Source organism: Podarcis cretensis, assembly GCF_951804945.1.
Source record: "Podarcis cretensis genome assembly, chromosome: 12".
In the NCBI taxonomy this organism is placed as follows: domain Eukaryota; kingdom Metazoa; phylum Chordata; class Lepidosauria; order Squamata; family Lacertidae; genus Podarcis; species Podarcis cretensis.
The window spans coordinates 41,401,438-41,423,738 of NC_137181.1; the positions used below are offsets into that span (position 1 = coordinate 41,401,438).

Genomic DNA, 22,301 nt, shown 5'->3' on the forward strand with positions numbered 1-22,301 from the left:
TCCCATTAATCATTTCTCAGTTTTTACTATACCATGTTACAAACCCCACCCGAGCTTTCCATGTTGTGTGGAAATAATTCACATCAGAAACAGAAAAAGGAACAATCGCATCAACAAAGCTGCCATAGAGCATTAGTTTCAAGAGCACATAAGTAAACATCTGAAAAGACAACAGAGAAGCTTGAGCACTTAGATAGAAGCAAATGTGTTCTAGAACAGATGGTGGCTACACTTCACTGCTCCAAGAAGACCTGATATTTTCCCCTGTGGCTGCTGGTGTGCGGCTTAGGAAAATGCCCACAAAACTAATATTTTACAGTTGCTCCTTCATAAAACAGCTAAATCGTGGCTATTCAAAAATGAATAATCACATCCAGTTTACAGATTTTTAAAATGCAATTATCTAATTTACAAACATCTTCAGGTTACTACTACAAAGGTGGATAGTGATTAAGCATCAGTTGTTTCAAAATTATGCAATTAAAGATCAGTTCTGTCAGAATAAGGCATAACACAAGGAGAGGAGTACTTGCAAAGGGCCTCAAACTTTGATTCTGTGGGTAGCGAAAAAGTTAACAACCCATGTCAGGATTTCAAGCCCATGATTATGGACTGCTAAATGGATGAAGACTTGCCAAATTGAGCCCTTCACAAGATGTTAAAATTATTCAGTAGTAGGCTGAATATTCACAATGGTTTATTTTCAGTACCAAGGTTAATGATCTAGGTAGGGGGAAAGAGGTTCACCCACATGAAAATCTACTATTTATTTTATAATTTATTTTCCATGCCAGCTTTCACCCACACTTCTGCTATCGTTCTGCTGCTTCAGAACCACTTTTTAACTTGGAAGAGCTTCTTCAACACATGTTACCATGGGCCATGTGGTTATGACTTCACTCTGCACATAGCCACTTCAGTCTGGCTATCTGACAACTTCCCTGAGGACAAACAAATCTCTTACCATCTGTGCATTATCTCACTCACCAGAGCAACCCTTCCTGAGATAATTTCATTGACTGTCAATTTCCATGAACAGAATTTAGTCTATATCCACCAACAGTGACTTACGATACAGGGCTAATTGCTGCAGAATGTACACCTGAATGCACATCCTATTTATTGCATTATTGTATTGTATTAAAATCTGTATGTGAATGTGTCCCTATCCATGTTCAGCAGCAACTAAATATGTGTGACTCGATTGCAATCAGTGAGCTGTTGCCTTGATAACATAATGCAATCTCTTGCAAACACTTTCACATACCTTTACCCTTTGCACATTTTGACAGGGAAGGAAGTTTATGAAATATGTATGCCACCAGACAGCAAACTGCAGCATTTTACACTAGCTCATGCTTTAGGACACTCTTCAAGGAAAGCTCCACAGAGAAAGCACTGTAGTAGTCTGGCCTGTAGATTTCACAAGCTTGAATAATGGTTGCCAAATATTATTCAAACAAGCTCACAGCTTACAGATCAGGCACAGCAGATATGTCATCAAAGCCACACTAATGAATATTTAATAATAATTTGAACCATAGCTTCTACTCTTAAATCCAAATCTTAATATTTCTGAAATGTTTAAAATCTAATATTTTACTTTACACTACTCTTCTAAATTCTAAATTGCCGATCAAAAGGTCAGCAGTTCGAATCCCTGTGATGGGGTGAGCTCCCGTTGCTCGGTCCCTGCTCCTGCCAACTAAGCAGTTTGAAAGCACGTCAAAGTGCAAGTACCGTATTTTTCGCCCTATAGGACGCACTTTTTCCCCCTCCAAAAATGAAGGGGAAATCTGGGTGCGTCCTATGGGGCGAATGCAGGCTTTCGCTGAAGCTTGGAGAGCGAGAGGGGTCGGTGCGCACCGACCCCTCTCGCTCTCTAGGCTTCAGGAAGACATCCGCAGCCTGCTTCCCGGAGCGTCGGGCGCCCTGAAAGCAGAGCGCCCGGCGCTTCAGGAACACATCCGCAGCCTAGGCAGCCCTGCGGGAGTTCCCCGCAGGGCTCCCCACGCTGTGGATAGCAGCCTGCCGCACGGCGGGTGGGGCGCCCTGAAGCAGAGCGCCCTGCGCGCTGGACAGACATCCGCAGCGTGGGGAACCCTGCAAAGCACCCTGAAGCAGAGTGCCCCTCGTGCCGGGCAGACATCAGCCAGCCCCACAAGCTCAGGGGACAGCAGGGAGGCGCAGCGCCGCCATCCCGCTGTTCCTTGACCTGGTTTGGTTTCCCCGACCTGCTTTTGGGGGGGGAAATAAAGGGGGAAAAATTCTTTATTTCCCCCCCCAAAAAAAAACTAGGTGCGTCTTATGGGACGGAGCGTCCTATGGGACGAAAAATACGGTAGATAAATAGGTACCACTCTGGCGGGAAGGTAAATGGCATTTCCGTGCATTGCTCTGGTTCGCCAGAAGCAGCTTAGTCATGCTGGCCACATGAAAGATGAGTTCCGCAACCCCAGAGTCACTTGCGACTGGACCTAATGGTCAGGGGTCCCTTTTCCTTTACCTTACTCTTCTAAATTATGCAAGACATCAAAAATGGTTTAGCCATACTTAAAAGTGGAACCACCCACTGCCAACTTTTTAAAAAGGACTCAAGCACCACTTCAAAAGCATACCTGATGCACTTTCACACGTGAATCTCATAGACAAGACAGAATATAGCAAATAACTTACCATTATCAGTTTTTGGATTTCCGTTGCTGAGCTGCTTTAATCTTTTCTGATGTGATTTCCCATTGTAGTGTATCTGTGCCTGAGCAGCAGAGTTCAGTTGAATGTTGCACACATTGCACAAAGTAAAACTGCTGTGTTTCTTCTCTCTTTCTTTCTTTTCCTCACTGTCATCAGGTGTCAGGTCTGCCTCGCCTTCTCTTTCATGAAAACATGTGAAATTTGCAGTATACGGTACATTGTCTTGAGATGGATTAGGACTCCAAGGTTTCTTCATAGTTTCTAAGATAAACAAAAGAGAAAACTATGAGTGATGTGCGTACTGCACATCTAGCACTTTTGTCCTGTGGAAACTTGGTGGTCTGCACCTAGTGTCTATGGAGCAAAGCTGTGTTTCTCACATGGTACCAGCAATGCCTGGTTGGCTAGTTAGTGTGGCTCTCTGGCCCTAATGTCAGAAAACTCAGCATGCCATAGGGGGGCCAATCAGTGAAGTCCCTTCTACACATATAAAGACACAATTTCAGATCTGGTGGGGAATCATATTTTTGACTGCTTCCATTTTCCCTTGATGGCTTAGTATTCTCTTTACAGTGAGTTTATTTAAAATAGAAGATCATTAAAAATTGAACCCATTGCTTGTAGTTTCAAAAGACACAGTCAGTTCTTTTACTGCCACTAATTCTAGCGTATGGAAAGACTCAACCACAGCTGTAACAGAAAAAACACACTATGTGGAGCAGCTTAAAGGTCTTCATCCAAATCACAAATTGAGAAATCTGATTTCTAATAATGAATTCAAAAATTACAGACATTGAAGGTTATTAATCTAACTCACATTTGAAGATAGTCTAATTAATAACTAATTTGAACTGCTCACAGTGTGATCCTATACATGTCTGCTCAGAAGCACCACCAAGTTCAATGGGACTTACTTCAGGTTTAAGGATTGCAGCCCAAGACTCTGCTTTATTCAAGAAATCTAATATATTTTTAAGGCTCCCAAACCTCCTCTTTACATGTGCATAGCACAGAATGGATGGCATTTTAAACACTTCACACAGTAGTGCACTAAACTTTACAATTCTAATACAGTAGATCTTGTGATATTTGGAGTTTTTTCCCCAACGCTGTCATTTGGTAATCATAAATCTCATTAGCTGCAGGGAAATGCTTCAAAATATTAAGTGATTGCATCTTAAAGGCTCAGAATCCAACAGGGAAATTTAAAATGTACTAATCCCTAGTAATAATTAGCAGTTCTTTATGAAATAAGGCCAGACTCCTGAAAGCATAGGCATGTGCTGCGATACTGAAGACAATGTGATTTGTGCACATTTTCAGGATAAAGACCCAAGAAATGAAAGTGTTAGAATTTAGTAACTGGTAAGTTAAGTTGCAGCCAAGAAAGACAGACTCCAGCTGCAGCTCTGCTGGAAAATTGCTGTACAATTTGGACAAGTTACAATATTTCACATCAGTGTAACCAGAGTTACATACTGTGTAAAATGGAGCTATTATCCATTTTCGGACACATAAAACATTGTGAGAAGTACAGATGGAGCTTGTGTTAATACCGAGAATTACTGGAACAGATAGAATTTTCAAACACCATTTTTGATGTGCTTCCTTGTGGGAAAGGAAAAGGAAGTAAACACTGGAAAAGACAAATATGACAGAGCTTTTTCTGAGTCATTGCTTAAACATACAAGAGGCTCTTCAGACAAAACACTTATGAAGGACACCAAAATTAAGTCAGCCAACTTACCATAACTGGTAAAAACCACAAATTATAGTTGTGTTTACGAAAACATGTATCATTAGTGTCCAGGATTTCAGATATTTTGGTGAACAGAGCTCACAGGCCAGCTAAAAGCAAAATGTTAAGGAATAAAATGGTCTACCCCTTAAACCAGATATTCTAAAGCTCTTTAACTGCAAACTTATGCTTCTACTTTCTTCTTTGTCAATCACTCATAGCCGAGTAAGATTGTCTTTCATCAATAAGGTCTTAACAGTGTGTCTGTAAGTGACTGTGGAAGCCAATTCTAGATCCACACGTCCTTCCACAGTGGGGACATAGGTTTCTGGGTGGGGGTTGATCATGATGAGGATTTGCCAAATGTGCCTTCCTCTTAGCACGTTTCTCCCTTCTGTCCTGAGTTCAACGTGCACAACACCTTTGGTAAAGGCTGTTCTCCAATTAGAGCATTCGCAAGCCAGTGTTTCCCAGTTGTTAGTATTTATAGTACTAGATTTGCCTTGATATGCACAATTACCAAGAAGTAAGTCCCACTGAATTCAATGGACTTTACTGATTCAACAGAATAGGATCATGTTGTATCTCTGAGATCAGTCATGATTTTTTTAGATGATGTCAGAAAAACATATTTCTTTCTATCTGCAAAATAGGGAAAATGCTATAGCTTAGTTGTACGCTTTGTGTCCCCATTTCAGTACCCAGCATCTATAGAGTGGCTTGGGGAAAGCTCCTATACGAAATCCTGGAAAGCTGCTTCCAGTCAGTGTAGAACAGGGGTAGTCAACCTTTTTACACCTACCACCCACTAATGCAACTTTCTTGATGGTAAAATTTCCTTACCGCCCACCAGCGTTCAATGGAAGGAGGATTTAGCTTGTTCCATAGAACCCCCTACCATCTACCTAGAATCCTGAAATGCCCACTAGTGGCACCAGGTTGACAACCTCTGGTGTAGACAATACTGAACTAGATAGACCAATGGCCTGACTCACTATAAGGTAATTTTCTATGTCTCCATATTACTATAAAAGGTGGCTGTAAAAATTATTGAAAAGTTAAATTAAGAGCTCTGAACTCTAAAAAAAAACACACACACACACACACACACAACACCAGACCTCTGAAAAAGGTCTTTTTAAACATTTATTATTGAGCTTTCAACTTTTATCATTTGGACTTCTTGTGTCCTACCAGGTCGAATTTAAGGTGCTGACTTCAGTCTGCAATGTTCTATACAGCTTGGGGCCCAAGTATTTGAAGGTTCATTTTCTCTGTTACCAACCAACTGATGCTTTAAGTGGAGGAGGAGGTCCTGCTCATAGTTCCATCTTCAGTTGCAGTCCACGGTACATGAGCATTTCTGCTGTGGTACCCCTGATGTGGCATTCCCTTCACACTGAGATACAGCTGTCCCCTATATTAAATGCCTTTAGGTGTCAGCTCATGACACATTTGCTTCTTCAGGCATATGTAAATGTTTGATATAATACCTAAATTGTTATTGGCTCCTTCTGACTATATTATTTTTTAAAACATATATATAGTTGATTTTTAAGACCTCGTATTTATGTGTATATTTTTTATGAATCATTGTGTAGCACCCTGATGACCTCTGGTTGAAGGGCAGAATGCAAAATTATTTTTTATTATTATTTATAACATGCCAGTGTGCATGTTGCCATCTGGAGCTCTATGATCAAGTTACAAAGTTCCTGATCACAAGGAGTTTATAATCTAAAACTGACAGTGGAGAAACTATGAGGTAGGTAGAGATCAGAAAGTCGAGAATGCCTGGATGAAAATCAAAAAGGAATGAAAGTATATAAAGAACTTCTCAGAGTGTTTTTTTCCTGATTAAGCTTGTGCTGAAAGAGCAAATATTCCCTGAGGAAGGCAGCAAGGATTCTATATCTACTATCTCTGGAAGAAGGAACAAAAGAGCTATCGTCTGTCAAAGGAATATTTATTTATTTATTAAAAGGTTAAGCCACATCTGCACTAGAGTTTCCCAGGAAGAGGTATCGACTGTGAACAAACTCTGAGACCTATAGCTCTGAGAGGGGACTCTGAGAGTCCTCCTAATAACTATCAGCATCCTTAACAAACTACAGTTCCCAAAATTATTTGGGGGAAACCAAGATTGTTCAAAGTAGTATCATAGTGCTTCAGATGTATAGTTCAGATGGGGCCCTAAGACTTACAAAAATACTATTAGGAGGAGGACAAGCATAAATCTTAAATGCAAATAATGAAATAACATCAGCATGCCTGTTTCTGTTTTTCAACATCCATGCATCTTCTGCATTGAAAGCATTCCCCACTAGAGAGCAGTATGAATTTAAAATTACAAATACTTTGTGTGTATATATATAGGATAATAACTATGTTTTTCTATACAACTGCACAAATATTTTCTAATCTTTTGAGTCATTTTAAAACCTAATATACAGGATAAATTATGTACATTTTGTGGTTAACATGAGCCAAATAGAAAATGTGCATAAATACTGATGGTTGTGCATTCACATGAAGGAGTGGAGAATGTACACAAATAGGCAGCATTAACATATTGTACATAGTTCTGCCAAAATACAGAGTTTCCACCTGAAAACTGCATATTGATCAGATAATATACAAATTCTTGACATGAATTCACATTTTACCAGCAGCATTTGAGTCTATGCATACTGATTGTTTGTGCTGCTCATTTGTGAAAATTCATGTAAATGTATGCAACTGCAGGTCCAGATTTTGACTGTTAAAGGTTCAGGGATCAGTAAAAACAAAAGGGGAAAAAATCTTTATGGGATAAGGGGATAAGCAGAGAGTTTGGTGGAGTAGTGAGGTAGAAGAATGGATGAAGTGGATGGTAGAGTAACTATTGAATTCACAGCCCCTGTATGGATTCCTTTAACAACATTAGGATGTGCAGAAAATATTCAGGCGACAATTGGCATGGACATAAAGTTATGGGTAAAACTTTGTTTTCTTAATACCCATACTGGGGAAAAGAGACATCTGTTATATTCCCACGTGTCAAGACAGAACAGATCTGGGGGTGGGGGGAGTGTTGGAAATCAATGGACATAACAGAATAGCAAGGTTTTTTCAGAAGTAATTGTAATATTAATAAATGAATGTCCCTCTGCTGGTCTGGTGAAAGAGCCTGTGGGGCAAAGGTGGCAGGTCAGGAGTTTAAGCACCACGGAGAGCTCCAAGTGAGCAACTTGTTCTAGCCAAAGTCAAAAGCCAACCAAGGCTGTGTACACATTACCTACTTAAAACACAACTAGGTACAATGGTACTTCCGGTTATGAACTTAATTCGTTCCAGAGATCCGTTCTTAACCCGAAACTATTCTTAACATGAGGCGCGCTTTCGCTAATGGGGCCTCCTGCTGCTGCCGGTACATGACTTCTGCTCGCATCCCGGGGCAAAGTTCACAACCAGGAGCATCTACTTCTGGGTTTGCGGAGCTCGTTACCTGAAGCGTTCGTAAGGAGGACGGTACATAACCCAAGGTTCCACTGTAATTATTTTCCCCGCAATTCAGATTGAAGCTGGTTGGAGGTGGGGGGGTGGGGGAGGAATGCATCAAAATGTATTATTTCCTTAAAATAAATGAGAAGATACGATAGGTATGGATTGTGATAAAAGTTGTGTTGTCCGCCACTTCCCAAATCACTGGTGGGAACACAGTGGATTCAGAGCAAATAGGAATGTGTACAAGGCCTCATTCCATTTAAGTTTCTGCCACCAGACTTCCTCTCCCAGGTGCTGTCCCCTTGTGGAGAACCTCTGGCCTGCAGACAGTTACTGCTATGTTTCATGACCTTCTCCAGTACATGCTCCCTGTGCTACTGGACCTTTAGAGGACTGTGAGAGATATTTTGTTTGTTGGGCTGAAGGGAAGACATCCATGAAGATCCTGGCTCTGGCTCCAGAGACCCAGGTGTTTTGGAAGGTTGTTCTGTGGGCTCCTCCCGTCAGTCAGGCTCAGTAGTCCCTCAGTCTCTAGCAGCAGGCTTAGAGCCCTAAAGTTGATGACTCTGCAGTCTCCAACACTTTTCCTCACTTCGGTATTAGCACCAGAGGATAAGGGATCATTTTTTTAAAGATTTTTTTTTCTTTACATACTGTCAGAGCTGCCCGAGGTCCCAGCTCACAAAGGACCAACACCAGTTCGTTGTTATATACAAAAGTCTTTATTGAAGTTCAGTTTCGATTTCAAAGCCGTGGCGCGCAGCTCTACGTCTCAAACTCTAGACCGCTGAAGCTCCGTCTGAATCTCCTCCCCCCAGACACCAGTTTAAGACTCTAGCCTTGCTCCACCTCTTCCTTTGCTCTTTCCTCCTCTGGGTCCACCTGTCCGCTGGGGTCTTGCCCTTTCTAGACTCTTCTGACGCTGAGTCCCCTGAGTCTTCCCCCTGCCTCCGGTGGGCTTTAGGACCTGGTTCCCAATCCGGGTTTTCTGCTATCCCGCGCACCTGTACATTCGAACTTGGCGCGCGTGCCCAGCCGGCAACCTTTCTCTTGACCGTTACACTGCTCCTGTCACTGCTTCCCCCTTCGGGGAGGCTAGCTGGATCTGACTTCCCCTCCGTTCCCTCACTCTCCGATAGAGGCGTGGCCAGCCCTGACTCATCTTCTCTCCCTGCTGGAGGAGACGCTGGCCCTGATACATGGGCCTCTTCCCCCCCACTACGCTCTGGTGGGGGAGCTGGTCCTGATCTCCCGCTGCTGCTTTGGGAGTCCCCGCTGGCCCCTTGCTTCTGGTGCATCCCCCCTGGGATCCCCCTTGCCCTGGCCCTCGGCGCCCCTCTCTGGGAATCTTCTGATTCGTTGGAGAAGCTCATGGAATCTCTCGTGCCACTGTCATACTCCCCTACGCTGCCCTCAGATTCTTCCCCTTCGCTCTCCATTTCCTCTCTCCCCTGTGCCTCTGCTCCTGAGCCCCTGACACATACATTAAAACATGGAAAACAAAGATAACTCTCCGGTGAAAAATCTATTAGCAAAATAATTTCAATTTGCTTTTTCTTTCAGATCTGTTCAGTAAATAAACAATCCCTGTCTGCTATGACTGGTACAATGCCTATAGCTACACATAACAAAAAGAAAGTATTTTGTCTTCGGTGCCTTGTGGCAGATCATTAAAATTGTCCAGGGTGGGCTTTCGAACTTGGAGCAAATTCTATGCAGCATCTCTGCAGTCAGCAGGCATTCCCAACTTATACCTAAATCCAACAAGTTTAATCTATGTTTCAGCAATTTCTTTATGCTGGAAAGCACCTTAACGGAAGCCTAATTGTGTTAAAATATGCTGCACTCATTTATTTAATTAAGTTCTATAAAAAGAGATGAGCACTAATCTATCACATATGTTATTTAATTAGCAATACATATCTTTTTCATAATCCTTTGTAAAAGAAACAGAGCACTTTCAGTGGCTTTTAAGCAGATTTATAAGCATCACCATTCAAATTCTAAGAAGTTATGCTGCAGTTACTATAATTTCTGCAACACCTATATCTGTGCATGTGACCATCTTATTTCCCTTAGCCTCAGGATCCTAACGAAAACAACTGGAGTTGGTCTCAGTATGAAGAGAAAATGTAAAGTTGTCTGTGTTATATTCTTTTAAAATATTAAGGCTCCTATGCACTTACCTGGGAATACGCCTTATTAAAAACAATAGGACTTAATACTGAGTAGACATGCACAGGATTGCACTATAAATTCACTACCTTAAAAGGACCCAAGGGGTTCAGCTGAAACTATAAAGTAGTACTTGTTGAATCGAAATAACTACAAAGAAGATCGCTTTACAGACTTTGGGTGGAACTGAACATTGCACTATTTATGAACGTTCCATCTGTGCAAGCATTTCAGTTCACCAGATGGACCAGTTCCCCTTCTTCCCTGTGCATTCACAGTTCTGGGGATTTCCTCAGACCCCAACAAGCCAATTTCAGAAGGCACAGCGGATGTGGGGGAAGCCCCATTACTCAAGCAGATTTCTTTGTGCTTTGGGCTTCTGCTGATGGAGCTCATTAACTGAATTCTGCCCATGGGCTTGGATCATAACTAGGCTTCCATGAGCAGAAAGGCTCCATCCATACTTTGTTTTAAATTTTAACTTTTGTATTTTTTAAAGTTAAAATGCTGAAATTGATTAAAATTACCTCAACTTTCTAAGCATTTGGGTAAGCTTGTCTAAACTAGAATGTTTTTACCAGGCGCCAAAAAGAGTACTTTAGTATGGTTTACTCCTCCGTAAAGTGTAACATTCCACTTTGGCTATGCTGGGAACCCCTTTCCCTGGTGCACATTCCCCCCCTTGTGAGGTTTTCAAGTGAAGTTCTTACATTCTTTCTAATGGACATCAGTACCTTAAAAATGATTTTAAGAGAAAAAGCAAGTAGGGGGGTCATTTTCTTTTCATGCTCCTAGAAACAGAAGCAGGAGAAAAAAGGCTCTTCTGTACAGTTCTGAAAACATCAAATGTAGCCTTGCTTCTCTCCTCCCACTGGAAAATGTTGAAGGTAACTGGAACAAAAGCCTGGAAGCTACTGTTGTAATGAAGCTTTACTCTCTTGCTTAGGCTCTGTGGAGTGCTAATGCTAGCCCTGCTGAGTGTGCAAACTCCTTCCAAGGCCCTGTGGCTCATCTAAGCACAGTCAGTAAACTCTTCCAATATGCCTCACTAACCTCAGACTCTGTGGAAAAGCAAATACTTGCATCGTGCATGAGAGAATTCAGAAACTTCTCCCGAGGTTTGATTGAATTAAACTTCATTACCCAAGCCAATTGAGAGTAAGACACAGATAAACTCGCTAAAAGTCCTTTGTGAAGATTTCTGTTAGCTGAAATACTGCCCTCCAAGCAAATATCCTATTAAAGACTGAACTGCAGATGAGAGTCATGTGGCTGTGAGAGCTAGCTCAGCGAGCCCTCGGCAATGGACGGACACATTCAAATGACTGTTATCTCAGCCATGTCGCCACCCTGCCCTTTATGCACCTCCCTTTGCTGCAGAGTGTAGTTGAAGCAGGGTGCCTCTATTTAACCATAGTTTCACATTTCACCTTCGCTAGTAAAATAGGGTTATCAGCATTGGAACAAGTCAAGATCCGAAACCAACTGCAAACTATTGTAAGGTTACCAGATTTTTTTCAATGAATCCAGGGACACTTTAAATAAATAAATAAATAAATAAATACTACACATTCGGGACGTTGGTGCCGCAGCGATGGCAGGGCAGAGGGGCCGCTGCCGCCTTGACCTCAACCACCATGTTTCCCCTTCCTCCTTTCCCCATGAGCCTGGGCAGCCCCTGAGTTGTTGGTTCTTCAGTGGTGGTGGTGGAGAAGCGATGCGCGGTGGGTAAGGCATAGAAGGCGGAGAAGGAGGGCCAAGAGCGGTGGCGGCGAGGCTTGGGCAGCACGATGCCTCTCTTCCCATCAGAGCAGCCCCAATCTCATTCCTACTTGCGTGCAAGCAGAAGGGGGCAGGGATCTCTCAGCTGGGAAGGGAGGCTTCCCGTTGCCTAACTGAGAGATCCCTGCCGCCTCCTGCTTGCACGCAAGCTCTGATAGGCAGCGTGAGGCCTCCTTTCATAGTTGAGAGATCCCCACCCCGCTCCTGCTTGCACGCAAGTAGGAGTTGGGAGGCTGCTCCGATAGGCAGCATGAAGCCTCCTTTCACAGCTTAGATGCTGGGGTCTGGGAAGGTGGAGGCAGCCCGGAAGATGCATCTTAGAGCCCCTGCACCACCATCATATGGGGACTTCCGAGCAGCTTCTGAAGCCAGACAGAGCCAACTGCTCCGGGCTGCTAAGACTGCCACTGCTGCGTTTGCCAGGAACATTAAAAAAACCCGGGGACATTCCGGGGATGGAATTTGTCTGGGGACTTATTTGCAAATCAGGGGGCTGTCCCCGGGAAACAAGGATGTCTGGTAACCCTAAACTATTGTTTAATATCCTGGCTGGTTCTAAAGCTGGTAAGCATTTATTTATTCATTACACCCAATAACACAGGTTTGGCAAAAACAAAAAATTATACTTAATTAGAGGCTTCCTAGTCGTACTGTGGCTCACACAATGGAAGGAGCCAAAGGCATAATACATAAGTAAAAAGACTTGTGCATACTTCAGTCAATAAGCCAACCTATAAAAATCTCAACTGGGTCAGGGTTCCTGAGGATTATCGCTGAAATTACTAGGGTTACTAGGTCCTAACTCCATAATTTGCTTGACTCTTTAAGCCTGGTACCTTAAATCAGAGTTCAGCCACATGAAAGCTTAAGCAAAAGTGAATTTGTTAGCCTCCAAGGTGCCACAAGGTTCTTAGAGTGCAATCCTATACAGTGGTACCTCGGGTTACATACACTTCTGGTTACAGACTCCACTAACCCAGAAATAGTGCTTCAGATTAAGAACTTTGCTTCAGGATGAGAACAGAAATCGTGCTCCAGCGGTGTGGCGGCAGCAGAGGCCCCATTAGCTAAAGTGGTGCTTCAGGTTAAGAACAGTTTCAGGTTAAGAACGGACCTCCGGAACGAATTAAGTACTTAATCCGAGGTACCACTGTACACGTCTATTCAGAAGTGGTACAGATAAGTATAAATAGGACTGCAGTCTCCTCTGGGCTTGATGTTTTTCTGCAATAGAATTCACCTACATGGGGGGGAGAAAAACCTAATAGAATATTATGAACGTTATGCAAAACAAAGCTAAGGATTTTACCCTTTGGTGTATGTCATAGATATTTCCCCAAAATGGCTTCCATATATAGTACCCTTTTGGTACCAGGCTAAATCCACTGTCATCAACAGCTTTTCACAAATTGATTGATTATTGATCACTATGCTTATCGTTCTTCACTGACCTAAACATTTTACACTGCCATTCTCCTGCTGCCTCAGCATCTCTCTGACATTTCTATGGTTGCAAGCTCTCACGTGCAGCGACCCTTTCCTAAAGACACCTTATGGCCATTTAAAGATTTCAATTTTTTTCTGCAATGGTGTGCATTTTTTTTTCCTTGGAGGAAAAAGTGCCTGGGTTGCAATTTAAACTTTCGATCTTTTTATCCATAAAATTTGAGGAAAATCTTAAGTCAGGTGCTTATGTTTTCCCTGATATGCCATATTGTTACATATTGTAGAAAACTGAAACAAGTTGAACAGCCATCTGCTAACTGCTTTAAACATATACGGTATGTTCCAAACCAAGCTTACATACACATAGCAGATGTGGATGCAGATGAGCAATGCTAACTTCCTTCTTCCATTAAGTCACTAACAGCCACCTACTTTGAGTGGGACTTACTTCTTGGTAGACATGCAAAGGACTGTGCTGTAAAAGTTAACCTGTATGCTGCTGCTTTGGCTATATCCACAAATGGAATCTGACTTTCCTTTTTCTGTTTTGTTTTGGTTACTTCAAAGTAAGTAAACCATACATCTAAGTTACAGGGCTAAGTGATATGCTTCAATAATTTTCACCAGTATATCAATTATTTAGGTTTTTCCCATTTTCCTGGCAAATAATACTTGTTTCTTTAATTATTATTTTTGTAAAAAACCTACAAAACTAATTGCACCCAAGAAATTACTGTTTTGCTTGGTTTTGAATGAAGCAAGTGGGTGGTACTCAGTGTAGATCCACTGAAAACAATGAACATGACTAAGTTGGTTCCATTAATTTCATTCTGTCTACACGGAGTAGAACTTAGCTGAATACCATCCAGTGTTTTAAATTTTCAGTTTTTGCTTGGTCGAGAACTTTCTACCTCCATTTCCAGCTACAAAATGGAAACAGCAGCAACTCATTTCAAAGGATAACTGAGTGGATGAATAAAAGAAATTCTTATCTACCTGAATCTATAAAGAAAAGAAGGAATGGCTAACCAGGATCACAGAGAAATGTCTTGGTCCTGTTGCCAATCGGCCTTCCATGGGTGATCCTACAAGATCTCAGTATACATAGCATGGTCTCCCTCAGCGCATGTTTTAAAACTGGGACTTTTTATTTTAAAAGAACCTTTTTTGCTTTCATTTTACAGAGAGTTACCTTATGAAATGTGTGGTCTCAATGAGAAATTATAATTATCAGTAATGTAAAACCAGGAGTTTTTCTTTCTGTTCCCAAAGTGTATGAAATAGCCAAGTGTTTAATTGTTGAATGTCCAGGAATGTTTGATAAGATACGATTTGCAGAGCATAATGCTTCTCGGATTATCTATTAAAGCAGCAGCAATTGCTGCTCAGAAGGCAGTGGATGAGGATTTTGTGCAGAAGTGTCCAACTGTGCACAGTATAATCATACTGGACTTTCTCTGCCCCTTGAACCCCACTTACTGAGTTTCTACAACATAGTGACTTCAAGACATGGTTACAGGGGCATTTAAGAACAAGGTAGCATATTGAAGAATGTATAGTATAAGCACATTCAGTTCCTAAGATGAGAAACTGGTCAATAAAGTTATATGGCTGATAAGTGCCTTATGATATGGTTGTTCAGGAGGTGTAAGCTTTTGTGCCTAAGTGCACATCATTTAAACATTCAAAGATTGGACAGGGTTAAAGGTAAGTGACCCAAAATTCATCATGTTTACAATTTTCATAGAACTTGGCAACTAATCTAAGAGAAAACCAATGCAAAAAGCCTTTGTTTAACTGTGATGTTATTTACCTGCAAACAGATTTTGGATTGAATCGTATTTTTAAAGTGGTGTTCACTGCAATAATTTTAAACCAAAGTCCAGCTTCACCTTTTGATTTTTCCACAGTAACACACTTTAGATTGCAGCTAGGGATAATGCCATTTTTCTCATGTTTTGCTCACCAAGTTCATTCCAATATTTTCAACCACATTATCCCCATTGTTCTTAATAAAAATATTTATATACAACTAGTTGGTTTTAAAAAAATCAAAGCAGTTTAAAACAAGAATATTTATAGACAATAAAAATCATGTGAAAACTTTAAAGCAGAAACCATCAACCAACTCACTGTGGTGCAATGGGTTAGTGCATCTCACTGTCAACTAGAAGGTTGGTGGTTCAAGCCCACCCAGGGATGGCTGTAGACAGGATACCTGCATTGCAGGGGCTGGACTACACTACCCTTCCAATGATAAAATTCTATGATTCTATGAGCTATTGCGGAAAGACGCTGAATCTCTAAAACATTAGCTGAGCATTCCACAGGACTGAGCCAATGACACTAAAAGCTCAGCTTCTTGTTGCTGTCAGATGAGCCTCACCAGCTTGAGGGACGACTAGTAAAGCTCCTGCAGGTGACATTAGTGATCAAGCCAGGATATAAAGGTATAGGCAGTCCCTAAGGTACCTCAGACCTAAGTTGTTCAGTACATTGTAAATACAAGGACCTTGAACCTGGCTTGCTAGTAGATGGGCAGATTTAATGGATTAGTGGCATCATGTGATTTTTAAGAATAATGACCATGGAACGGCTAGGACAAAATGCTAAAACACAGTTTAGCATTGTGAGAACAAGCCTAGTCCCATCTCCTCCTCTAGTGGACTCATAAGGATATAAGAAACTTCTGCATCTATTTTTTTATTATTATTAACCACTGTTTAGCATTGTATTTGAAACCTAACCTGTGGCTGATCATGGTATGAAGTTGGCTTGTTTCAACTAACCAGTGTTTGTCTGGATTTGGAGAAGACGCTAAACTGTACTTAATTAAAAACAGAAGTAAAGCTTCCAATTTCCTCTTAGCAGCTGTGCTTGAGAAGGAGAGGGAACAGGATGTGTGAGCCCGAGGCTCTTTCAAGTAACACCAAATCATAATTTAGCATTGTGTCAACATGAGGCCAGTTCCATCCAATTGCAATTGGATAATACTACAAGATTTGAGAGAGCGGGAAGCTAAAAGTGAAGCAGAGCAGGGCTCATTGTGCTGCCTTAGCTGTGTATTAGTGTATTAGCTACTAAAGCACAAAGTACTGTTCACTCCATAGGAGCTGAAGTTGCTACATAGTTCTGACACACAGAACTAGCTGTCCCTCTGCATTTAAATCCTTTTTGGTCATCTGCAAAAAGAAATTATTCAAATGCATCACATTATTTGCATGCACCCAATTTGCCAGCTATTTAAGCAATTGCCTCTGGCTATTCTAGGATAAAGCATTCAGTCATTAGGAATGAAAAGATAGAAGATCACGATGCATGTTTGGAACATTCTCACACCCAGCAATATATCTTCTTAATCTGCTAAAGAGATTCAAAAGCATTTATGTTTCCATAATGGGTGCTGAAACACACTTTGCTTCAGAGTTAAAACAATTCTTTGCTTTTACTTACTCAGCCGTTACACAATACATTTGTCAATTGCTTTGAATATTAAAAAAGCTCTCCAGAAAGTACTCAATATTATTACTTCCATTAATTCTATAATACTGAGCTTGGTGCATTATGAAATTACCCTTGCTGGAGAAACTTGCAATAACGAATAAATTATAGTTTCTGAAGACTGACTTTAAATATTCCACAGTAGCATGATGATAGGTGAAGGACATTTATTTCAAACTCTCTTAAGTGTCCTTTAATACTAATTTTGCTCTAGCTAAAGCAAGTTTTACCAGAAAGCTAAAACCTTCACCCAGTTAAGCTATTACTGGGCTTGTCAGATACTGTTTTTCATATTACCTTACACAGTTTTTGCCACGAGACATTCCAGTAGCACATAACTTGCCTAGTATTGGGACCCATGCTTTTTTACTTGGTCTAGCATGGGTCCCAATGCGGAGAGGTAACCATGGAGAGGTAACCACAGAGCACCACAATCATACCAAATTGTTCAGGGTGGTTAAAACAAAAAGGGATCATGAAGAGCTCCAAAATGCTATCTCCAAATTGGGTGAATGGGCAGTAAAATGACAGGTGCAAATGTTGGTGGCGGGGGGTGATACCTTAATTTCATATAAACACTAAAGGGATCTGAACTGGTGGTGACTGACTAGGAACAAGACTTTGGGGTCATAGTGGATAAATTGGCAAAAAAATATCAACACAGTGTGCAGCAGCTGCAGAAAATGTGAATTTCATGTCAGGTATAATCAGGAAAAGGGTAGAAGGTAAAAACTGCCAATAACCTAATGTTGTTATCCTAAACTATAGTGCAACCACACTTGAAATGTCGTGTATAGTTCTGGTTACCTCAACTCAAAAAGAATATTGTAGAGCTTAAAAAGGTTCAGCAACCAGAAATGATCAAGGAGCTGAAGCAAAGGTTGCAACATTTGGGGCTTTTTAGTGTAGACAAAAAAGAGTAAGGGGGAACATGACAGAGGTGTATATAAGATTATGATGGGGTAGAGAAAGAGCAGCTTTTCTCCCTCGTTTATAATACTATAACCTAGGGCCATCCACTGAATTTGAATATCAGAATATTCAGGACAGACACACACACAAAAAGAATACTTCTTTACCCAATATGCTCCCACCAACTGTGGTGGCTTTAAAAGAGTATTGGGCAAATTCACAGAGCATATGTGGTTACTGTGTGCAGAGTGCCCATCCTAACGTCAGCACGGAGTGTGCCAAGAGAACAGAGAAGGACCAAACAGCTCTAGGATGGGTCAGGACTCAGCTAGATTGGTAAAGAAAAAGCCATTTATATGTGTTGTATGTGTGATATAACATTGTGCCACTAGATGGCGATGTGGAGCCCCATTTTTCTCTACTCGTTTTCCCTGTATAAATTTACAATGCTTTTTTTAAAAAAATAATAATAATTTTTATTAACCGACAAATCAAATCAAATCACATCACATAAATTCCGAATTACAAAGCCGAATTTTAAATTTTTTGTTGGGGGTACCCATATTTCAAGTTCCAAAGGGGATTCCAATCATCTTCTTGCTGCTGCGTTAATATCCACAAATCTGTCCAAATAATGTTCATAGTTCTATCCAGTCCTATCTTGCTGTTCCCACATCTCATCTGATTCATATATTTTTCTTTTTTCTTTGTGATCTCTTCTGATAATCTCCTTAAGCAGGTAAACACCAGTTGTAATCCTGTGTGAATTTTTCCGTTCGTCCAATCACCATATCGAGATGGTTTCCATACATCATCACTTCCATAAATAAAAGCACTCTTTCCATCATTAATCTTCGCAAATCTGTCACCTTCTTTTAGTCCTCTGAGGAGGCTCGCCCGCAATATGAAAACAGATCCATTCCTCCTCCCAGACATAAGTCTTTTGACAGAACTTGCCAAAATGGCGATGCTATATTTTACTGCGTCATCCCAAAGCTCTTATACTTTCCACGATCTCCTTAAAACATGCTTTTGGTTAGAAATTATCTCCACACAGTCTTAAATCATCAGCTTAGGTCATTTAAGTGGCATTTCTGACTTGTGGGGGGGGGGGATTCTTGGTTAATCACATAAAGAAAAGAAAGGAAAGTCCCCCCCCAATCCAGTCCCGTTGCCGACATACCAAGCCTTGGTGTGTCTTCTCATGATATATTCCTGTTTATCCGACCCATCTTCTTTCTCAGAGATCTCTTCAATTAGCAGTCTTTACTCCCCATTCTTCCTTGAAATATGTACATTTGCTTCCTCCTAATTGTTTCTTTTGAAGTTGCTGCAGCTAGTGGTGCGAATCAGAGACAGCGTCCAGGAGAGCCGAAGTCCACACAAGGGCTTTCTGCCTAGTGCCCCCACCCCCTCAAGTTTGGGGGTCTTATAGGGCACAGCAGGCAAGGGCAGTCCCCCCCACTCGCTTGGGGGGGCAGGGAGGCTGCTTACTCCCATCACAGCCTCTTAATTACCTCGTGTGGGTTGGAGAGATATTATTATCGGCCATCTTCCAATGTGCCCCTAGTGGCCCCCCTAAATTTACAACGCTTTTAACTGAAATGCTTCTTTGATGTGTCTAGATCATGGGTAGGCAAACTAAGGCCTGGGGGCCAGATCCGGCCCAATTGCCTTCTGGATCTGGCCCGCGGATGGTCCAGGAATCACCATGTGGATCAGCGTGGGGATTCTGATCATTCAGGCTGTGCCATTCCCCTCACACACACCATGGCAGCACCTCCTCCCTCCCTCCCTCCCTCCTGGCTTCTCCCTGCCCTGCCCAGAGGGGGCTGGGCTTTGTTGTTGGCTGAGCGCCATTTTAAGCAGCCCCTCTCCATAGCCAGCCCTTACATGCTGCTCATTGTCCCCCTGCCACTGCCACCGCCAGCCCCTGCTGCTCACAAGGCACAGGTAAGCAAGGCACAGGGCTCGTCCGGTGCTGTGGAGAAGGGAGAGGAGAGTCGTGGGGGGGGTCCCAAATATATTGTCTGCCCCCCAACGTCTGCAGGACAGTGGACCGGCCCCCTGAGGAAAAAGTTTGCTGACCCCTGGTCTAAATCCAGCCTCAGTTGCATTACTGACAGTACAGTGCAGTTTCAGTTACATACAGTATGCTCCTTACAGCATACACAGGCTATGCTCTGGTCAAGGGCATTGGGCCAAGAGGAAACTTACTTCAAACACAACAGCATTTATACTGTATATTGTGATGAGTCATTCTCACATGCTTAACTAGCTGCAGGTGCAGGCCAAAAACATGCCCAAATTAAACAGCACCCTGAAATTAACCCTTTCTTGTCCTTTTTCCTCTGCATGCCTAAACCCTTGTACATTAAGCAGCATGTCTCGAGCACCGCTTTTTGGGAATGAGGAGACTGCTGTTATGCTCAGTTCCTTCTTGTAGTTTATTTTATAGTTATTGTGACTTTTTATATTAGATCTGATTGTTGTTATTAATGTTTGAAGTTTTATTACGTTTCTATATGTGTTGGAAGCTGCCCTGAGTGACTGGGGCAACCCAGCCAGATGGGCGGGGTATAAATAGTAATAAAATTGTTGTTGTTGTTCACAGGTTATTCACTGTGAGAACAGCATTTCTCCTGTGGTACAGAAACTAGATATAGGCTCAATGACTTTTGAAAATTAGGCTCTGAATACATCAGACCTTTGGTGGGTAGTGTGAGGTATCAGCCTTTGTAGGATTTGTAATTGAATTAAAGTATGTGATCAAACTCCCATATATTACATACACACACACCCTCCCATGTCCAGTTGCCCGAGGGCAGTCAGTTAAGAGAATGTGCCACAGATGGACCATCATATGACCTAGTCTCGGACTCTTGTAGTGTTAAACTATCCTATCTCATCAATATGATCTGTCAGAACAAACCAATGAGAGCAGGGGGGGTTATCAAAATAACATCGCAACGCCTCCATTTTCATGTGTTATAAAAAGCCAGAGGCAAAGGGCCAACATCTCAGTATGTTTAGGTACTTATTTCGGTTTTTATCTTTCATCCCTGCTACAGCAAACCAAATAACCTTAATTGCACTGCTGCTTTCTGCACAAAAAGGCCCTGTTTGCATTTTCAGTCATCAATGAACCTCCCTGCGCCCACTTCAGTCTTACTACTATTGTTTCTCTCCAATGATTTTTTTGCCATTATACTATGCCATGCAGCTCTTTCCCAAGGCTAGGGACACACACAAAAAGAAGCAAGTAACACATGTGTGTTTGTGTAGGCATAAGCCTACACTACTCTATGACAGATGTACTCAACTTTTTTTCCAAACCTGTAACACTTTGTGGCAAAGTAGACATTTAAAAATATGATTGCAAATCCCCTGTGTTATTTCATTGATAAAAGGCAGACACTGCGAGGGGACATAATCATGTAGACAAAGGCTTAGCCCTTTCCCTCTAATCCATTTTCCTGACTTATATTGTCCCCCAAATGTTTATTAAAATGGGAGGGGGGGAGAGAAAGACAAATATTCCCATAGCACAATGTCCTGGAATAATCAATGACAAACAGATCAAGTGATCTGGTCACATATTTTCCCCGTGTCACACCTAGTTTGGCCCCCGAGAACTCAAAAAAGAGCAAAATAAAGTAAAGGGGACCAACAGAGAAGAATAAGTAGAAATAAGACTGATGTTATATCACAGCAAAGTCTTGTACTTCAGGATCGAGATGAAAAAGAAGCTCGCGTCAGAAGACCTATTAAACACATTATTGAGAATAGCAGAAAAACGCCAGTTGATTACACCTCTTTCCTTTTTTTTACAACAATATTCTCTCACTCCCCCCACCACCTTCTTCCCTAGTAATTTGTTCCAGCCTCCTCCTCTTCCTCCAGTCTCCTAATAGCACATGCTTTCACCACAGCTGGATATATAAATTATAAAGAAGCATTTAGCAGTGATAAAGGCATCTGAACGCATGAGACCTCAGCATGACAACTCCAACAAGGACTTAGAATGAAAAACCGCATAGAAAAAAAAGCAGTAATATAACAAAACAAACCCTTGCAGAAGATACTCAAAGCACTTGGACCATGGCAATTTGTCAATAGGGGAAACTTTCTCAGCTTTCACACTGCTGCATTCTGCCCCCTCCCAGACCTTCCCCACCCCCCAAATACAAGCACTAGAGACGGAGGTGCTTCCTCCTGTTCACACCAAATTAGCTTGGAAATATTTCCAAAACTGGGCTTCTAGCTCTGGTTTTCTGGAATCGGTTAATAGCCAAAATTCAGGGGTCTGTATCATGCTGCCTGGGTGCCCAGCAAAGAATTATTTGTGTAAGAAATCTTTTCCTGAGGTGTAACCCAGTCATTTATGGGGTATCAGTTAAATATATATGTATCTGCAGAAATGGTTTTATTGTTTTGTTAGAATTTGCAATGATGGTTTTATTGTTTATATGGTTCTCTGAAATGATTCCATTGCTTTCAAAACATGTGTCTTACTCAGCTTTTAGTTTGTACACTGCTTTGATGGCTTTATGCTGTGCAGCAGCCT

General features: G+C 41.7%; 1 protein-coding gene across 9 annotated transcripts in view; it reads right to left on the reverse strand.

Annotated features, from left to right (window-relative positions):
* Positions 1 to 22,301, reverse strand: part of ZNF385D (zinc finger protein 385D) — a 421,068-nt gene that overhangs the window by 325,376 nt on the left and 73,391 nt on the right. For all 9 annotated transcript variants that reach the window (XM_079947339.1, XM_079947336.1, XM_079947331.1 and 6 more), the window contains one exon: positions 2,677 to 2,955. In XM_079947339.1, the coding sequence (XP_079803465.1) occupies positions 2,677 to 2,950 (274 nt within the window). In that variant the 5' untranslated portion in view covers positions 2,951 to 2,955. The remainder of the gene's footprint in view (positions 1 to 2,676; positions 2,956 to 22,301) is intronic.